Source organism: Myotis lucifugus, unplaced genomic scaffold, assembly GCF_000147115.1.
Source record: "Myotis lucifugus unplaced genomic scaffold, Myoluc2.0 scaffold_1053, whole genome shotgun sequence".
In the NCBI taxonomy this organism is placed as follows: domain Eukaryota; kingdom Metazoa; phylum Chordata; class Mammalia; order Chiroptera; family Vespertilionidae; genus Myotis; species Myotis lucifugus.
This window is the reverse complement of record NW_005872101.1, coordinates 82,011-100,366: the sequence shown is the minus strand read 5'-3', so window position 1 is coordinate 100,366 and position 18,356 is coordinate 82,011. Positions and strand designations below refer to the sequence as shown.

At 57.2% G+C, this 18,356-nt stretch overlaps 2 protein-coding genes across 2 annotated transcripts in view; both read right to left on the bottom strand.

Annotated features, from left to right (window-relative positions):
• The window catches only part of LOC102434693 (ras-associating and dilute domain-containing protein), a gene marked incomplete at its 3' end in the record, with an annotated part of 32,769 nt that extends 17,943 nt beyond the window's left edge, over positions 1 to 14,826 (bottom strand). Inside the window, exons 1-2 of the mRNA XM_023747919.1 lie at positions 14,016 to 14,826; positions 8,210 to 9,574 (exon numbers count right to left, since the gene is read on the bottom strand). Coding sequence (XP_023603687.1) covers positions 8,210 to 9,574; positions 14,016 to 14,668 — 2,018 coding nt within the window. The remainder of the gene's footprint in view (positions 1 to 8,209; positions 9,575 to 14,015) is intronic.
• On the bottom strand, positions 7,410 to 9,516 carry PAPOLB (poly(A) polymerase beta). Its single transcript, XM_014449170.2, has one exon. It carries the CDS (start codon positions 9,514 to 9,516, stop codon positions 7,594 to 7,596), a length of 1,923 nt encoding a protein of 640 aa, XP_014304656.1. The 3' UTR covers positions 7,410 to 7,593.
• Positions 14,827 to 18,356: the final 3,530 nt, after the last annotated feature.

Here is an 18,356-nt window from a genome sequence, read left to right as displayed (position 1 = left end):
GGTAGGGGGATTTTCGAGTACTTTCGTTCCTGAAACGCATTTGCCCAGTTTCCAGGGGATTCAGGGGTGTTGACAAGAAACCAAAGCCCTGGGCCCCCCGGGTGGGGAGGACCCTCCCCGTGGAGAGGCCAGCACGGAGGGGGCCGCTTTTAAGAATGCCAGTCCTTGTGGAGAAGGGCGAGGCGCGGTCCCACGCTCGGGCCGGCTTCTGGGCCCAGGGCAGCCCGCAGGGTTGATTTCCTGTTTGTCCAGCTGCTCATCTAGGTCGCCCGTCCTCCCTGTGAAAGGGGAATGGTGCGCGGGCGCTGGCGTTTCCCGTGCCTTTTCTCCTCCGTGTGTGTGTGTGTGTGTGTGTGTGGTTCACATCCTTTAAGGATGAACAAACGCTAATGTAACCCAGGAGAGGGGGACGGCCATGTTCTCACCGCGTGGGCAGGCCTCTCCCCGCTCCCCCCGCGCCAGGCGGGCTCCTTCTGATGGCACCAGCGCTCAGTGTGCCCAGCCCAACCCTCCCCCCCCCCCACCGAGCTCCCCTCTCCTGTCAGCCAGCACCCTGAGACCGCGGTCTGCCGCGTGCGTCTGACCTCCCTCTCCTCCCCTCGGTGTAGGTCCCAGGCCCACAGGACGTGACCCAGGCCGGGGGAGAGGGAGGACGTGACAGCTGCGGGGTGCACGCTCTCGCCCACCAGGAGGCACAGAGGTGCTGCTTGGGCCACGCTCCCACACGTGCATGTGTGTTTCCTCCCCCGTGGCTAGGACTGAGAGAGGTGCACACGAGACACCTCTGGAAAGTATTGTTTCATTTTGTAAACTTTTTAAACTTTGATGAAATGGTCCCACAGGGTGTGTATCCTTCTCCAGCTTGTTTTTTGTTTTGTTTTGCTTTTTATATTTTTATTGATTTCGGAGAGGAAGGGAGAGGAAGAGGGATAGAAACATCAATGATGAGAGAGAATCATTGATCTGCCTCCTGCACGCCCCCTCCTGGGGATCGAGCCCGAAACCAGGGCATGTGCCCTTGACCGAAATTGAACCCAGGACCCGTCAGTCTGCAGGCCAATGCTCTATCCACTGAGCCACACCCGCCAGGGCTCCAGCTTGCCCTTTCAATCAGCATCCTGTCGGTGCGCATTCCTGTCCGTTGCGGAGGCCGTCCGTTGTGATGTGGGGAAACGTGTGCAATGGCGGCGTGTGAGACACTGGGACTCTCAGGTCACGTGCACTGGGTCAGGTCCTCGCCGGGTGGTGAGGGCACGCAGTCCGCCCTGAGCAGAGGCGCTGAGGCCGCCGCCACGGCCAGCATTTCGGGGGGTAAGTCATCCTCGCCTTCCAGAGACCATCCGCCCTGGCGGCAGTGTTTGGTTTTCATATCCACATTCGAAAGTGAACCTGGCTGATCACTTTTCTTGATCAGCCTCCCCTTCTCTGGTTTGGATACGAAGGTCACTGTGTGTGTTTGGTAAAAGGTTTCTTCTTTGTCTGTTCTCTGGCACCGCCTTGTCCTTGAATAGAAAGAGTTGGTCTGCACACCTAGGCCTGATGTTTCCGTGGCTTCACGCTGGTTTGGGTCGGTTCGTGTTCAAACTCCTCCTGCGGTTCCTGGCAGGGCTGCAGGCGGCTCCGGCTTTCCAGGCGCCAGCGCGTTCTGGCAGGTGGTTCTTCTCGGAGAGTCCGTGCGCCGGGGCTTCCTGACTCGCTGGCCTCGCTGGCGGCAGTTCCGCACAGGCCTGCCCTGTGTTGGCAGCTCTGCCCGCCGGCTCCTGGGTTGTCTGTGTCCCGTCGTCACTCCCTCCACCAGCCTCGCCAGCTTGTACTGTCGTTAGTCCCCTCGCTGCCTGCTGACCTGCGGTTCCTTTACTCCCGCTGGCGCCCTCCCGCCTTCTCCCTGGGCTGTGATGTCCCTCTGTGCCTAGTGATGGAGGCAGGTGGCCATTTTCTCGTCTGCGCATTTAAAGCTGCGGCCCTCCTGCCACGCTAGCGCCCCCTCACGGTGCTTTTCATTACCGTCGCGTGGTTTGGAAGAGTTTGCCCGCTTAACTATGGGCGCTGTGTCCGCCACTGTTTTCCTGGCCTTGCAGTCCCGCCTGCCCTCTTCCCACAGCACGAGGGTGGTGATGATGAAGCGAGGTCCCCAGCTGGTAGACGCAGCTCTGGGACTAAGTCCCCGTCATGAAAGAGGAGGGGAGGCCACTGTAGGGACTTCTGGGGACGCTCCATGGGAGGAGGGCAGTGTGCAGGGACACCTTTGCCCAGGCCCTTCTTCCTTCTCCTACCGTAAGTGACAGTGTGATGGTGGCCCTGCAATCATCCTGCATCTTGAGGTGACCTCGGGGTGACCTTGGGGATGGAAGGCAGGAGCTAGAGCGGTGGGGCTGGACGGCGAGGACGCCGGTCCGTGGGGGCCAGGAGGGGCCCCTGTCAGTGCTGACCCCACATCCTCTGTACGAGAAGGAAGGTCGCCGAGTGTGTTCAGCTACTGTTTCCGGCCAGATGCGATCCTAACTGGTATCACTTTTTTACAAATACATTTTTATTGATTTCAGAGAGGAAGGGAGAGGGAGAGATAGAAACATCAATGATGAGAGAGAATCCTTGATCGGCTGCCTCCGGCACGCCCCCTACTGGGGATCAAACCCACAACCCAGGCATGTGCCCTTGACTGGAATCAAACCCGGGACTCTTCAGTCCACAGACCAACGCTCTATCCACTGAGCCAAACCAGCTAGGGCCTGATATCACTTTTAAGATATCACTTGGGTTTATAAATTACTAGAGGCCTGATGCACGAAATTTGTGCAAGGGGCTCGGCCCATCGCTGCCCCGGCTGCCTTAGCCCTCGCAGCCCCAGCTTCGTCCAGAAGGTAGTCCGGAAGGTTGTTCGGCTGTCCAGTCTATTTAGCACATTATGCTTTTATTATTATAGATAAAATAGTTCACACACATGAACACATTTGTAACTCAGACTAAGGATAAAATGAACACCACTTCACGCCCCCTGCCCCACCTGAGAGCGTGGGCACTGCAGTCTGGCTGCGTGCTCACAGCTGCACCCCTGCCTCTCCCCGCCTCTCCCCCACCGAGGGAACCCGGGCTGGAGTCCGTGCTTCGCATCCCCTTGCTTAGCAGCTACAGCTACGCCACGCATCCTGTATCCCTAAATTAAACCGTGTGTCCGTTATACCCACACTCCTTTCTGCAATTTCCTGTTTCCCTCCACATTATGAGCTGACTCCACGTCGATCATTAACTACGGTCCATTGAATCTCGCTGCTTTCCATTGTCTACTGCATGCCACACCCTGTGTGTCAGCCCACGTGTGCACCTGTGGGTACTTCAGCTTTAACTGTTACAGAACACGCTACAGACTCTCCTGGTGACTCGGGCAGCGGTCTCCCCAACTATTCTGACCCCGTGACATAGAGGGAGAACTGTGATATTCACACGGCACACTGCAGGGTGTGCAGAGTTCCGGACAGGGCTACCGAGGTGACCCACACACTCAGGCCACCTCGAGGGAGAAAGGGACCATCAGTGCCCACAGCCTGGGGACAGAGACCTGCTCACAGAATAGATGGAACACAGGGAGTGGGCATGTCAACGGCACCAGACAAGACCCAACCATCTCCCAAAGGGATCAAAGCGACGCGCACCCTCGTCATCGCTGTGTCAGCGTCCCCACCGCTCCTCAGCCTCGCCACGCTGACCACTGAACTTTAAGAAATATCTCTGCATCTTAGTTTGTAGTTTCCTTACTACTAATGTGGCTGAGCGTCTTTTTTGTTCATTATTTGATACAATGAAGGGACTCTGTCCCTCAGCCTCTTTCTTCATGGTGGGAGCTTTGTTGTGTCTCCTGGAATCACAGAACATGTTTTGTGAAGCTGATACTTTGAAAGATGTTGTCCTACTTTCTGATCTAGCACAGGGTTAATTTTTGCACATGCCCAATGCTTATCTATATATATAAAACCCTAATATGCAAATAGACCAACGGCGGAACAACCGAACAACCGGTCGCTATGACGTGCGCTGACCATCAGGGGGTGCGCGCAGAACATGGCAGGCGTCGGCCGTGGTGGGATGGTGGGGCAGGTAAGCGGGGGCACCAGACCAAGGCGGGGCACCGGTCACTGCCATCGGGCAAGCCTCCGGTGGTTACTGAAAATTCTTTGCTCCCGCGCACCGCAGTCCCACCCGGTGCTCACACCTGCTGCTGGCGCCCGGCGCCAGTCCTGATCGCTCGGCACCGGCCCCACTCACACCCACTGCTGACGGCAGCCCCAGTTGCTCCACGCCGCCAGCGGGTGCAAGCAGGGCCGGTGCTGCCAGCGCATGGGAGTGGCAGCGGCGGTGGAAGTGGGCTGCCAGCAGAAAGGGGACTGGGGACCGTAGCCGGAGGGGCCAGACAGGGGCACAGAGGATGGGCTGAGGCCCGTCCCTGTGCCCACCGCAGCCTCGCGGCCCACAGTTCCTTCCAAGGTGCATGAATTCATGCACTGGACCCCTAGTTTGAGAATAATATGCACTTCCAAATGTTGGGTGGCGGGCGCTACCATAAATGTCCACTAGGTAAGGGGTGACAAACTCCAGCCAGGAGCAGGGAGAACCCCAGCCTGGCCGCCTGTCTACATACTGTCCAGGGCTGCCTTCACCCCACAGCGGCAGGCAAGTAGTTGAGACAGAGACCGAGTGGCCTCACAAAGCACAAAGTACTCACTCTCCGGCCGAGCGCTACAGAAAAGGTTTGCCAGTCGGGCTCCAAACCGTTTCCCTTTTTGTCATTTTGATGCCATTAATGAAAGCGTTGTTTTAAAATCCTCTATGGCGCTGACAATTTCTATTTATCTTTGTTACCTTATGTTGAGGCTGATGAGTGCAGACCGGTGTTAAATCACTCCATTTTCCTGGTGTGTTTTCTTCTATCATTAATGCTCTGGTCCTTTTGTCCCTAGTCATTTTTTTTGCTTTGAAATCTGTTTGGATGATATTGTTACATAGCAGCTTATTTTCATCAGTATTTCTCCTTTCCATTCTCTTATGTCTTACATTTTGGGTGTGTCTCTCATATAAAAAAAAAAAGAAAAAAATAATAAAATAAAAAGAAAGAAAAACAGCACGCAGCTGGCTTTGTTTTTCCATGGAATCTGACCATCTCTTTTAGTCAGGAAGTTTGCTCCATTTATTACACACAGTGACAGATATTTGGTTTCATTTCCACCACCTTAGATTGTATTCTTTTTATATTATTTTTATGTGCCCCCCCCCTTTCTTTCCTGCCTTCTTTTGGATTAAGACTTTTAAACTCCAATTTTTACCTTTACGGATTTGAAGTTTCGGCCTTTTCGTAATTTCCCCTAATAGTATCACATGAATTCTAGATTTCATAAAGTCAGAACGTTCCTCAGTGGCTTCACCCTGCTCCGAGCAATGTAAGAACATCCGCACTGGTAATGCCAGGTTTGGACCCCTTTACTAACTTCTTTGCTGTTTATTTTTATTGTGTTTTCAGTGGAGAAATACATCATCTGTTTTCAAAATAGTGCTTGAAACAATACAAGTACAGGTGCTATAGGACAAAGCAAACTCCAGTCATGAGACACTACATACATCATATGAGAAAAATAGTCTGATATTCAGGTAATGAAACTAGAATTTAAAAGTTCCCGGCTTAGTAAAACAATGTGTAAACACAAAGACAGGACTAAATGAGTGCCTGGCAATTTCCACCCGATGCCACAGCTACTGCAAACACTGGGCACCGGGCACGCGTGACTCATGACGGCAGCAGGAGGCCGGTGACCGCACAGGCTAAGCTGTGAAATGGCCCACTGTGTGCTGGAAAGGGCTCAATTACTGCACAGCCAAAAGGAAGGAAACTGTAGTTCAACTGTGGAAAAATTAACCCAGAAGGATAGAGAAAGGGTTTAAGGAACTGCAGTTTAATGTGGAAACTGCACAGGTGGTAGAGGGACGCAGGTGAGAGGGGAGGAGACAGAACTGGACGAATGGAGAACCTGGCAGGGTGCTGTGTCCAGGTTACGACAGCTGTCATTCATCTATGTCTGTTGTCATTCACGTTTCCTGAACATGGATGTTCTGCATAATCATGAGTGGTGTTTTCTTTAAAAGAAAAGTGTTCCTAATAGTTTGTAGGATAAAATAAAAGAGTGGAAAGCCAACTATATGTCAAGTCCTTGCTAGAAATTATTATTTTTTAGATGTAAAATTTACTGATGGATTTTAGTAAACAAAAATTGGCATAAAATTCTTAGAGAAAAGATCTTTCTGCTTACCTGTTTAAGTTGGACATGAATGCCCCATAAATAGGTATTCTGTGAAGTTCACAGAATTTCTCATGTGTAGAGATCAAGTGGCCATCCGAGACTAATATTTCACGGGCATTACTTTCAGTCAAGTTTTACTAAAATATTAGCCCTGGAACCAAAATTTCATGTTTTGTGCCATGTGGCCACAAGACTTGATTTCATATCATGGTTAAGAAAATACTAGCATTCTGGGTTTTTTTGTGAAACAACATACAAGCATACCGTGTGCATACAAGCAAAGCAGTGGGGAGACACAAGGCTATCTTGTTGTAAGACAGATGATTAAGGACAACAGAACATGGAGCTGTTAGCTCCAAGACACTGTTTGCTGTTTGATCGCTGATTGTGTGCGTTATAAAACAATCCTACAGAAAAAAACAATGTCACTTCTTGACCATGTCCCATCAAAACCAAAGAATTACTAACTACTGTTTTGATGTCAAATATATACCGTAAGAGCTACCATTTCATTGTAAAGGGCTACAGCTACCTCCCAGGAACTTCGCTAGATTAACTTTCCTGCTTTGTCTGAAGTACAGTACACTGCACAGTGGTATCCAATTTGGAGCGTAATAATGAAAATGCTTCAGGAAAAAACTAAAATTCATCAAGCTGAAACCTCTGAAATTAGTGCTCATTTCTAATCATACACATAAAGTGCATCAGCAATATAAGGATATCTGATACCAATTTGTATGGCAAATTTCCCTCAACAATGCATCAAACATAAATGCAGTCCAGATGTCAGTCACGGGTACAAAGATAGCTGGAGGTTTTTTCCCATTTTCTCTTTAAGGGAAGTAGTCCTTTGACATAGTTAATATAACTGTTGCTGAGACATTAATAATCTACACAATAATAGCAGCACTTCTAGCTTCATGTACTAACCTGGACTTCTGATCAAGATTAGCCCAGCAAAGGGAGTTACCAAGTCAGCCTAAATCTCTTTGGAGTCTGATCTAGTTTGGCACCCTTCATTCTCCTCCTTTAGCATTTGAAGACAACAGATCGAGTTGGCAGATATTATTTATGGAAGCTTGATGTTGTGTTTATCAGTTCAATCTGTTTTATTGAAGTCTTGCTAACAGGAATAGGATTTGCAGGGAGAGCAGGGACATTGGAAAGGTTTCTATTGGATGTTTCCTGTGGCCAACAGAGAAGCTGCTGTTTGCAGACTCCTCATGGAGTTGTGCTGTCTCTTCACAAGATCGCTCCTCTTCTACCTTAGCTTCCTCGGTCCCCCGTCTGTGTGAGGTGAGACAGTCCTCTAGACGCCTACTATAGGGTTAGCTATGTTTGTGGCTGCGGCCCCTGCAGGCCTGGGGGCATGGTTTACCAGAAGTGTTGAAGAAACAAGTCTAGTGATTGTGGGCTTTGGAGGTGGAGAAACGGCTGCCTGTGAGGCAGTCTGAGGAACGCTTTCGCTTGCACCCCCCGGGCTCTCACCGGGGTTCCCTTGCTGCAAGGTAACTTCAGTAACCTGTACGCTGGTCGCAGACGCCGCCATTACAGCCAGAGCAGGACTGTTTCTGCCCTGAGAGGAGCCAGTCACTGGGCCAGTCTTCACAGTGCTTGCAGGTGAAGGCACAGACACGCTGTTTTCACTGTCGGCAGACGAGTCAAGACTGCTGTCATTCAAAGCTGTCAATCTGACATCTTCCATTGAATGTGTTTTATTTTTCTGAAGCACGTGATTAGGTAGTAGCTGGTGGAGCTCCTTTCTTCTTAAATGCATTGCATCGATTTTCATATCCATCTCAAACATCTTACTATTTATTGCTTGCCTATAAACTGTGTCTGTGAAAGACTGGATATCATAGGTGAGATCGATACTGAGAACTTCAGAATTTTCTGGCTTTTTTAATACTAACCCAATCACCCACATTGTGCAAAATTCTTCCTTGTCAGGATTTTCTTTGGGTGCTGGAAATGACTGAGGATTCACATGAGCCAGTGTAATGAATTCATTCTTCTCCAAGCTGCCCACCAGGATGCGGATTTTTGATTCCACCAAGCCCACCCATTCTAGACGCTGCTTTTCTGTTGGTGCACTTGCTAGAAGTACAATATAATGCTTATACTTTTGAAAGAAGCTTGGAGCTTCAAACAGTTTGGACCACTCTGCCTTACTCAGCAAGATCTCATGTGTGATAGCAAGGCCTTGTTTAAACTCCTCGATCATGACCATCCTTGTGGACACAGACACGTTGTAGGTGGAGTTCTGCTGTGGGTATGCCGGTGTGATGATAGGCATCAGGTGGTACCTGTCACTGGGGTTTACTCTTGGGTCCCATACGGGCAGATTAAGGTTTTGTTCTTCAGGCTCTTTCAGTAGCACTGGATTTGGCCACTCCCATTCAGAAAACACTAAGAAAAATTTACGTACAAGAGTTGATGCCACTGCGTTTGGATACAGCTGGCAGGTTCTTGCTACGAGCATGGCCCAGGAAACGCCTCCCAGGAACCCTAATATATTGGAGTAGATGTTGTGGCATTTGGCCCACAGCTTGATAGCTCTGAGAGTTAACCGGAAGTTGTCAATGTTCGGTACTAGATGTAAGATTTCATCGGTTACCCGGCAACCATTAAGGCTTCTTATGCATCTAATATCTAAATTTTTAAGCAGACTGTCATCTCTTAGGTCCAAGTCTTCTGGAATAGTCTGCAGTGCTAATCTTGCAAACAAAATATCAATCTCTATCCCATCAAAACACAGTCGGATAACGGGGACAAACGCCTCCTCCACTGCCCTTAAGTCCTTGACTTCCTCGTGTAGTTTCAACTTGGCGTAGAAGGAAGTGAAGAAGTCGCTGCGGTCCACGTGCCTCGGCGCGACGCACAGCGCGTCGATGTCGGCGCCCTTGGTGTGCACCCCTAGCCGGTAGGAGCCGAACGTAAAGATTTTGCCACCGACGTTCTCAATCACAGCGGGTGGGAGACTTTTGCTTTCACTGATCTCTCGTATCCATTCCTTTACCAGATTATTTAATTTTTCCAAAATTAAAATCCTGCGCTGCAGTTCCTCTTCCTCTTCCAAAACCCCAAAGGGCTTCAGGGTTTCAATTAATTTCTGGGTCAGTACGCAGTCTGTCTCCTTGGGGGCGGCTAAGCTGATGGGGGAGGAGATGCCATAAAACTTGGGTGGCAGCGGGGTCTGCTGTGATCCCGGGGTTGTCGCCGGAAACGGCATCTTCTCTAGCGCTGGCCCGGCCACGCCACGTTCCCCGCCACCGCGACCTCCGTGGCCGCTGCCCGGGTCATGATCCGCTGAGGCGGGAGGGGCGGGGCTCCTACCAGCCCGGGTCTGACCCGCTCCCGCTCCGCTCCCGCCGCTTCAAGCGTCTCTCCGCTGTCCCCTGGGCCCCAACATGGCGCCCGGGCCCTCCACCCGCCGCGCCGTTCTAGAACTGCCACACGCCCGCGGATGCAGGGCGCATGCGTGCCGCGCAGAGCCTCACGGGAGTTGTAGTTTCCAGGGGGCCGGCGTGGAACCCGGGCTTCAGGCTTGGGGGCGGGGGGGGAGGGATGAGCCTCGGTTTTTGGCTTTTTTACTGTTTTTTACGTTTGCTCTGACCTACCATCCACTGCCTTCTCGCCATTTCTTACACCTCAGACCTAGTTCCTCCGCCTCTGAGGCCCAAGTAAGCCGCATGCAGCGTCCCCCTTCCGGGACACTAGTTCGCGGCACCCCGGGAGCGCCGCGGGGGAGGGTGACCCTGAGCTCACCCCAACCCGCGGCTCCCGGTCCAGGGCCTGGCGCCCCCGGGCACTGCCCACAGCCACTGGGGATGCCCAGCGGGTAGGGGTGCAGCCGGCGAAGGGGAGAGGCGGGGGTGCTGCTACCGTCCCCCATGGCCTGGCGCGGCCCCCGCGGCCAAGAGCTATCGCCAAACTGCCCGTGGGGCCGCGGCTGGAACGCGTGGAAATCCGCTCCCGCCCTGGAAACAAACACAGCCTCGCCCCGCCCGGCCGCGGGCGGAAACCACATGGCCCCATGGCGGCACCCCCAGGGCTGACGGCTTATCGCAGGGACGCCCAGCCCTCCCCCGCCCAACACACACACACACACACACACACACACACACACACACACACGCCGGCGCCCCCAGACTGACACACGCGGGGATGATCTGGAGACCGCGAGCGCGCCTGTGAAAGGCAGTTGAAGGGAAGCAAGTACCACCGCGCCTGCCTGAATGCGGCACCGAGGGGGGGGCGGCTGGATTCTGCTCCCCCCTCCTCGACCGGCACCCCCGTTTTCCCACGGGACTTCCTGGGGAACCAGTCCATGCGCAGGAGACGGGACGCAGGGGGCTCCCCCGGCTCCTCCACCCCCCCCCCCCACACACACACACACAGCCGCTGCTCAGAGGTGCGCCCTGGGCTTTGGCTAAAGGCCGACGCTGAGACCAGTGCAACCAGTGAGCCCCAGTGTGGCCCTCATGTGGGGCAGCGGCTGGAACCAGGAATCACTGTGACAGGGACCTGACGCCTGGGAAGGCCGGTGAACTCACACACACACGAACACGCAGACACGCACGCGCACACACACACACACACAGGCAGTCCCTTCCCTTCCTCCACTGCTCACGGGGGAACACGACCGCAGGTGGTAGAAGCTGGACAAGGGCCCCTCCCAGGGCAGACGGATGAGCCCAGATCCTTCCTCATCAAACTTAACCCAGTTACCAGCCCTGGGCCGACACCCTTTCACGCCTCACCTCCACTTTGGGTTTTTTGTTTTGTTGATTTTAGAGAGGAAGGGGGAAGAGAGACAGGGACAGACAGACACACATTGACTTGTTGTCCCACTTATCTGTGCATTCACTGATCGATTCCTGTATGTTCCCTGACCGGGGATCGAACCCATAACCTTGGTGTAGGGGCGATGCTCTAACCAGCTGAGCTGCCCGCCAGGGCCCACTTCACAGTGACTTTGAGTCTCTCTGTGGTTCCCACTGCTGGTGAGGATGGCAGGGGGGCCCTGGGCCACTCATCTGCCACCGAGCGGGCTCGGGAAGGGGCTGGACCACGGCTCGCTCCCTCGGGGCCAGAGGATGGTGAGCAGACCTCACAGGGCGGTGAAGGGCTGCCGGCGGCACCTGCGAGGCCGCAGAAGCTGCAGCACGTCCGCTGCACAGGGAGCCGTTCAGAGTGTACATGCCACAGTGCACACGTGTGAGTGCACACAGGCCTGTGTCCACGTATCCATGCATCATGGGAATAACCAAACGAAGGCGCTCACTCAAAGGTCTGGACCCTGGTCAAGCTTTGGAGCAGGGCTCCGACCACGTGGGTCTGTCCGGGCCGCCGCCCCTGACTGGCCCTCCCATCTCTCTAAGGACAGAGGCGAGTGTGCCTGCCCTGGGGCGCCGTCCCCATCCCACGCTGTCTTTACTGTCACCGGCAAGGGGGGTGGCAAGGTCAGGAGGCACTGACTGCCCAGACCACACCCCGAGGGGAAGGCCAGGAAGGAAGGCCACCTCCCTGGGGTCTGGGAGGCCGGCACCGGGCAGGTAACACAACCCGCTTCCGCCAGAGAAGTGTGTCAGCGAGACCGGCCGGCTCAATGGACTCTTTATCTGAAAGGTTTTGCAAAACCACCACCAAGTTGAATAGGCTGTGAGCAGCGGCCTTGTCTTGCCTCGGCTGCTGTGAAAGGAACGGGCCTGAGGGGCAGTGCGCGAAGACCCAGGCCCACCCTTGGGTGCTGTCCATCCCCAGGGCCCCGCCAGGAACCAGCCATGTGACACTGAGCAGGCTTTCCCACGCCGATCCCGGGACCTGGGGCTGTGACCTTCAGGACAGGCAGGGCTGGCCGCAGTGGAGAAAATACCGGCGGGACCGCGGCCTCAAGCTGAACCCCGGCCCCACCCCCACACCCCAGCCTGGCCTCCTGGGACGTCTTCTAAAGGAGGGGGGTCAGGACAAAACAGCAAACCCAGCACAGGGGCCCATGGGGTGTGGCCATCAGGGGCTGGTCTGAGACAATACTTAAAGCAACTATAACATCCTCCACGTGGCCTGCTTTTTTCGACCCCATATGCAGAACCCTGCACATCAGTGGTAAAAGCCTGCGCCCTGTTCGAGGCCCCACCCCACCTTGTCTGGGCACCCCGGCCTGTGAGCACGGAGCACCCCGCTCACACGTGCAGGAAGTGTTAATATAGCGACGACACCACACAACAGGGACTTCCCGAGGCTGTGCTAAGGGCTGTACGCACATCACTTCAGAACCCATTCTCCAGATCAGAAAACTGAGGCCCAAAGAGGCGAAGCCATTTGCCCAAGGTGACAGAGGGCCGCCGCACCGGGCACCGCTGTCGCTGTGTGACACAGCAGTCCAGCCCGGCCCGAGGGACACCAGCCCCTGGAGCCCCCACACCACCGGCTGCACACACCAAAGTGCACTGGCTCCACGTTCGCCCGGGCGAAGCCAGAGGAAGGAGCGTTCCCAACGCCTCGCAGACGCACGTCTCAGGGCGAGCGCAGCAACGGCTCAAAGGCCCTCCACCCGGAGAAGACAAGATTGAGGTCTGAGGCCACTTGACGGCCACACAAGCCAAGTCCACGTGCTCATGCAAAGCCACCGTTTCTACGGGACACTAAGAAAAAGCCAACGGTGACCTGAGACACATTTAAGAGTCTTGATATTTGAAAGGTGATTTTTTGTTTCACTTGCCTATTAAGATAAGATATCAGTTCTTTCCACCAACTGAACAGCAGCCAGACGCGGAGCAGCGGCCACGGGTCACCAAGCCCTCCCGCCACGGGGCCGGGCTCAGAGCTGCCGCTGTCTGCGCACCTCAGGGGGACAGGGGCCCACTGCCTCTGGGCTGGGCCTCCTCCAGCACGGGCCCCTGCCTGCACCCACAGACCCCCCACACCCAAACACACCGCAGCCCCTCGTCGTCTCATTGGGTTGCCCCTAAGAGTCACTAGGCCTTGGGCACAGGACTTCCTGTAACCACACCGGTGGCTCTGGACACGGTGTCTGCAGCAATGACGGGACAGCCAGAGGGGACAACTCACCTCACCCAGGAGGGTCTGCCTACAGGCCGCTCACCTACACCTCGGCCTACACCGCAGCCGACACCGTGGCCTACACCGCAGCCGACACCGTGGCCTACAGGCCACTCACCTACACCGCGGCCTACACCGCAGCCGACACCGCAGACAACACCACAGACAACCCCGCGGCCTACACCGCAGCCGACACTGCAGACGACCCCACAGACAGCACTGCAGCTGACACCGTGGCCTATAGGCCGCTCACCTACACCACAGACTCACCGCAGCCGACCCCGCGGCCGACCCCGCAGCCAACACTGCAGACAACACCACAGACGACCCCGCGGCCTACACCTCGGCCTACACTGCAGCCGACACCATGGCCTATAGGCCGCTCACCTACACTGCAGACTCACCGCAGCAGACCCCACAGCCGACACCGCAGCCGACACTGCAGCCGACACCGCAGACAACACCACAGACGACCCCGTGGCCTACACTGCAGCCGACCCCGCGGCCGACCCCGCAGCCTACACTGCAGCCGACCCTGCGGCCAACCCCGCAGCCGACACTGCAGCCAACCCCGCAGCCTACACCGCAGCCGACCCTGCAGCCGACCCCACAGACGACACCGCAGACGACACCGTAGACAACACCACAGACGACACTGGGGCCTACACTGCAGCCACACAGCCCACCGCAGGCCCTGCGCACAGGCGAGCTGTGGTCTGCCGCCCCTCGGCCTCCACCTGCCCTGACCAGCCCCGCCGGCGAGTCTCCTCCCGGAGCTGCTCACCTGCCGTCACAGTGTCAACGTCCTTGGCCGCCAGCTCTTCCACGTCTGCCCTCCTCCTCAGCTCAAACCTCCGGGACAAGCCTTCTCGGGGCTTCCACAGCTCCTGGATCAGGAGGGGCTTCTCGTTGTCCCCGAACACCCGGACGCATTCCGCCTGCCACGGCCGCTCCGAGTCGCCGGCCTGGCCCACCACGTCGCACAGCACGTACTGGCCGGCGCCGTCGGGGCTCAGGGAGTAGCGCTCCAGGGCCTCCCGCACCAGCTCCTGGGCGCTGGACCGGCAGGTGGCCAGCACGCTCTTGTAGTGGGCGCCCGTGCACACGCTGTCCCCGAACACCTTGAGGACCCCGGGGGCTGAGAGCCGAGTGGAGAGCTCCGCCGGGTCGTCGCTGGCACCCAGGTCGGCGAAGGTGGCGTCCAGGTCGCGGTACTTGTAGCTCAGCGTGCGGGACAGCACGCTGGACAGCAGCTGGCCCTGCCGCTTCAGCTTGCTCTTGGCGGGCGGAGACATGATGAAGTGGGTCCCATAGAACATGGTGGGCCCGTCTTCACGGGCGAGGCTGCGGCTCACAGCTGGGGAGGCGGCCGCGTCCTGGAGGAGACAGGGTGGGTCAGCATCGACCGTCGGGGCAGCGAAAGCACGCGAGGCCCCGTGAACTGAACAGACATGACAGCCCCCTGGGCCCACGCCCAGCACAGCCGCAGACACGCCCGGGAGCCCCGTCCCCGCAGCGGCAACCTGGGGGAGCAGGTGGGGGAGCACTGAGGAGCCCGCAGGGAAGGCCCGCTAGGAGGCACGACCCGCACGGAAAGGAGGCTACGCCCTGCTGCCTGGGCCCGACACCCGGCAAGTGCTGGGCTCCCGCACACCGGGGGCAGCCGGGACACAGCCGGCCGTGGCCGTGGCCGTGTGTGAGGGCCGTGGCCTATCTCCCGAGGCGGCCCCCGCCCACCACATGGCCCCACAGAGAAGGTGTAAAGGGCGGGAGTGGGAAACGCTGGCCTCCATCTCCCACACCACAGCCCGGACGGGGCGGGCGGGGAGAGCGGCAGTGACGGCCCGGCTGGGAGGAGTGCGGCCCTGGACGGCAGCACTGGGATGTCCATGTGACCGCAGCGACACAAAAGGGCTCTCCCAGACCCGGAGGCACGACGGGAATGTATGCAGTCCTCCCACTGCGTCCAGCCTGGCACTCGGGCTGCGGTCAGGCCACAGCTGCTCTTGGAGGGGTCAGTGCACACTCCTGGGAGCTCTGATGTGTCAGTCAGCCGTCATCCCAGTGCACCCAGTGCTCCCAGCCGTCATCCCAGTGCTCCCCGTGCTCCCAGCCGTCATCCCAGTGCACCCAGAGCTCCCAGCATCATCCCAGTGCACCCAGTGCTCCCAGCCATCATCCCAGTGCACTCAGTGCTCCCAGCCATCATCACAGTGCACTTAGTGCTCCCAGCCGTCATCCCAGTGCTCCCAGTGCTCCCAGCCGTCATCCCAGTGCTCTCAGTGCTCCCAGCCGTCATCCCAGTGCACCCAGTGCTCCCAGTCGCCATCCCAGTGCACCCAGTGCTCCCAGGCTGGTTCTAAGAGTGCACGGGCTCGCCTGGCCCTGGCGGAGCAGGAGGCGTGGCAGAGCGGGCATCTCCACAGCACAAACACGAAGCTCGACACCACATGAGCGAGGACGGCGCCCACTTCAGTGCCCGTGCCCTCACCAGAGACGAGAGCAGGCAGGCCAGAGAAGAAAAGCTCATTTTCTAGAAGCTTCTAGAAACAGTGTCCAGGTCCCAGTAAGGACCTGGCGGCACTGGGCACCTGTGACAAATGTCAAGCACTAAACTCAGTGGAAGCCAACACCCCCAGTCCCCGCTCCCTCCTGGCTCCACGGGTGGTGGGAGAGGCTGGGGGGGGCACCCCTTGCCCTGCGTCCTGCTGCTCACACTCACAGGCAGCGCTTGCCCAGGTGTCTCGCGGACGCGCGCACAGGGCTCTCTCTGGCCTCACGTGCGGAGGCTGCACGGGAGTGAGGATGCCTGAGGCTTTACTTCTCCCCCGAGGAGCGAGGAGCGTGTGACAGGTCCCGTCAGACCCCAGGGAGCCCGCGCTGGCCATGGATCCCCTCAGCGCCCGGGCGCCTGCCAAAGGCTTGGCGTGAACTTACAGCAGAGCATCGCAGAGCACACGCAGGGCACGTGCCCGGCTTTGCCCCCGCATCACAGGCACGAGCCTGCTTCCCACACTGCCAGCCGCGCTCGGACACCCCCCTCAGAGGGCCTGACCTTCCACAAACACTCCCCTCCCCGGCCGCCGCCTCCAGGCAGAGCCCCAGGGTCCAACCACACCCCGTGGTGGCTTGTGGCCAGAAGCCTCAGCCTCGAGATGTGTGTGGTTGTGAATGCGATGCCGAAAACGCAGAAACCGCAGCTAAAGCAGCAACAGCCCCTCACGGAAGAGCCGTGAAGTAAACCCAGGAGCCTAAGAGGCCCAGGTACAGCGGAGGAGTGGACTGCCATTTTTTTGTTTTGACATTTTCTCCATAGATTTCCAGAGAGAGTGGAAGGCAGGGGTAGATGAGGGGGGAGAGGGGCAGAGAAATTCAATATGAGAGACACACACCGATCGGCCGCCTCCCACACACCCCAGCGGGGGCCGGGAACCGAACCCGAGACCCTTCAGTCCGAGGGCCAACGCTCTAACCATTGAGAACACCAGCGAGGACATGAGTTGCGCTGGGGTGGTCTAGGTTCTGTAACATCTAAAGCTAATGCAATTCTGTTTTCATAAAAAAAATTAAAAATTACAGATACACGCCTGCTCGTCCACTCCCAGGGCCTCAGGAGCGAGCGCCCTCCCTCCTTCCAGCAGTTTCCAGGCGAATGGAGACTGTGGCTCGCGCCTCTCTGCCAGCTCCTTCTGAGGCCCACGCAGGCCCAGGGCACACGGGCGCTGGTCTGTTTTATCAGGAAGCTTTGCTCGCTCTGTGGCCGTTTGCAGAGCAGCCACGGACGGACGGTCACTTGTTCCCTTGCCACCTTCCTTCCCAACCCCCGCAGGCCGAGCGCAGCCTGTTGGTCAAGATGGGTGGACTCTTTCCGAGGACGAGAGGCAGGAACATCCCACAGAGGCGCCGGGTCCGGCTGGGAGGCTCCACCTGCCTTTCCCTTTTCTGCTCCGGCCTCGGCCTCTGGTCTGTCACACTGATACTCGGACGCGGCCGGAGGGTGTAGGACGCCGCTTCTCCTAGAGAAGGTTTTTGTCTCGTCCGCAGGGAAGAGTCCAAGTTCTGATGAAAACAAGCTCCAGTCACCCCAGCGGGTGCCGCGAGCGAGGTCAGTGCGAGGCTGACGACATGGGTGGAGGACACGCTGGCCCGGCCCGCAATGTGGAATCCATTAGCGTTTCCCGGACGGGACAGGAAGAGGCAGACTGCAGGCTCTGCTTCATCCCCTCCGTCCACAAACCCTACCCCGACAGCGCCAGCCCGAGCGACGCTTTCCAATACAGAATAATTTAATCAGATTTAATTGTGACAGGCTAGCCTCTTGCCAGGGGACTGACTGTTTCCGCCAGTGGGACTCAGGGCTGGCTCCTCTCTGGAATGCACAAGAGGTGGCCGTGCTGGCCGGAGACACCTGTAATCACCAGCGACTTGGAAAATTCTTTTCGGCAATTCAGATTAGCCAGACACTTGACAGGGTGCTGGGCGTGAGCCTGCGGGTCTGCAGCTCCCCCAGGGCCACCCGCGGTCCAGGCCGGCAGGGGTTTTGTTAGGTGCGGTGTTGGTCGAGGGGCTGGAAATGGCCCAGAAATAGCCGGAGGCAGGGCTATCAGCCGGCCCATCACGGGGAAGGGCCGCTGGGTGAACAGGAAAGCCAGGACGGGCGGGTTGGGGGGATGTCACGCAGACCCTGGAGCCCTGCTCCCCGCGGCGCCAAACTCCCCTAAGCCCGGGAGGGGGGTGTCCTCCGGGTTGGAGGGACAAGGTCCAGGAGTTGCAGGGGGCTGTGGCCAGAGCCGACCCCCTGGAACCCCGAGGCAGGGCCGCCCTCACCCCAGTGGCCAGCCTTCAGGAGCCAGACCCCCCAAGGCAGCAGGGGGGCGCCAAGACCCCCCGGTTGCCATGGAAAAAGGGAAAAGCCCGGTTTAAAAAAGCCCGGGGAGATGCCCCCGTGGGGGCCTCTTGTTGCCAGAAGCGCGCGTCCCGGGCTCTCCCGGCTCGGTCTTCTGCGCC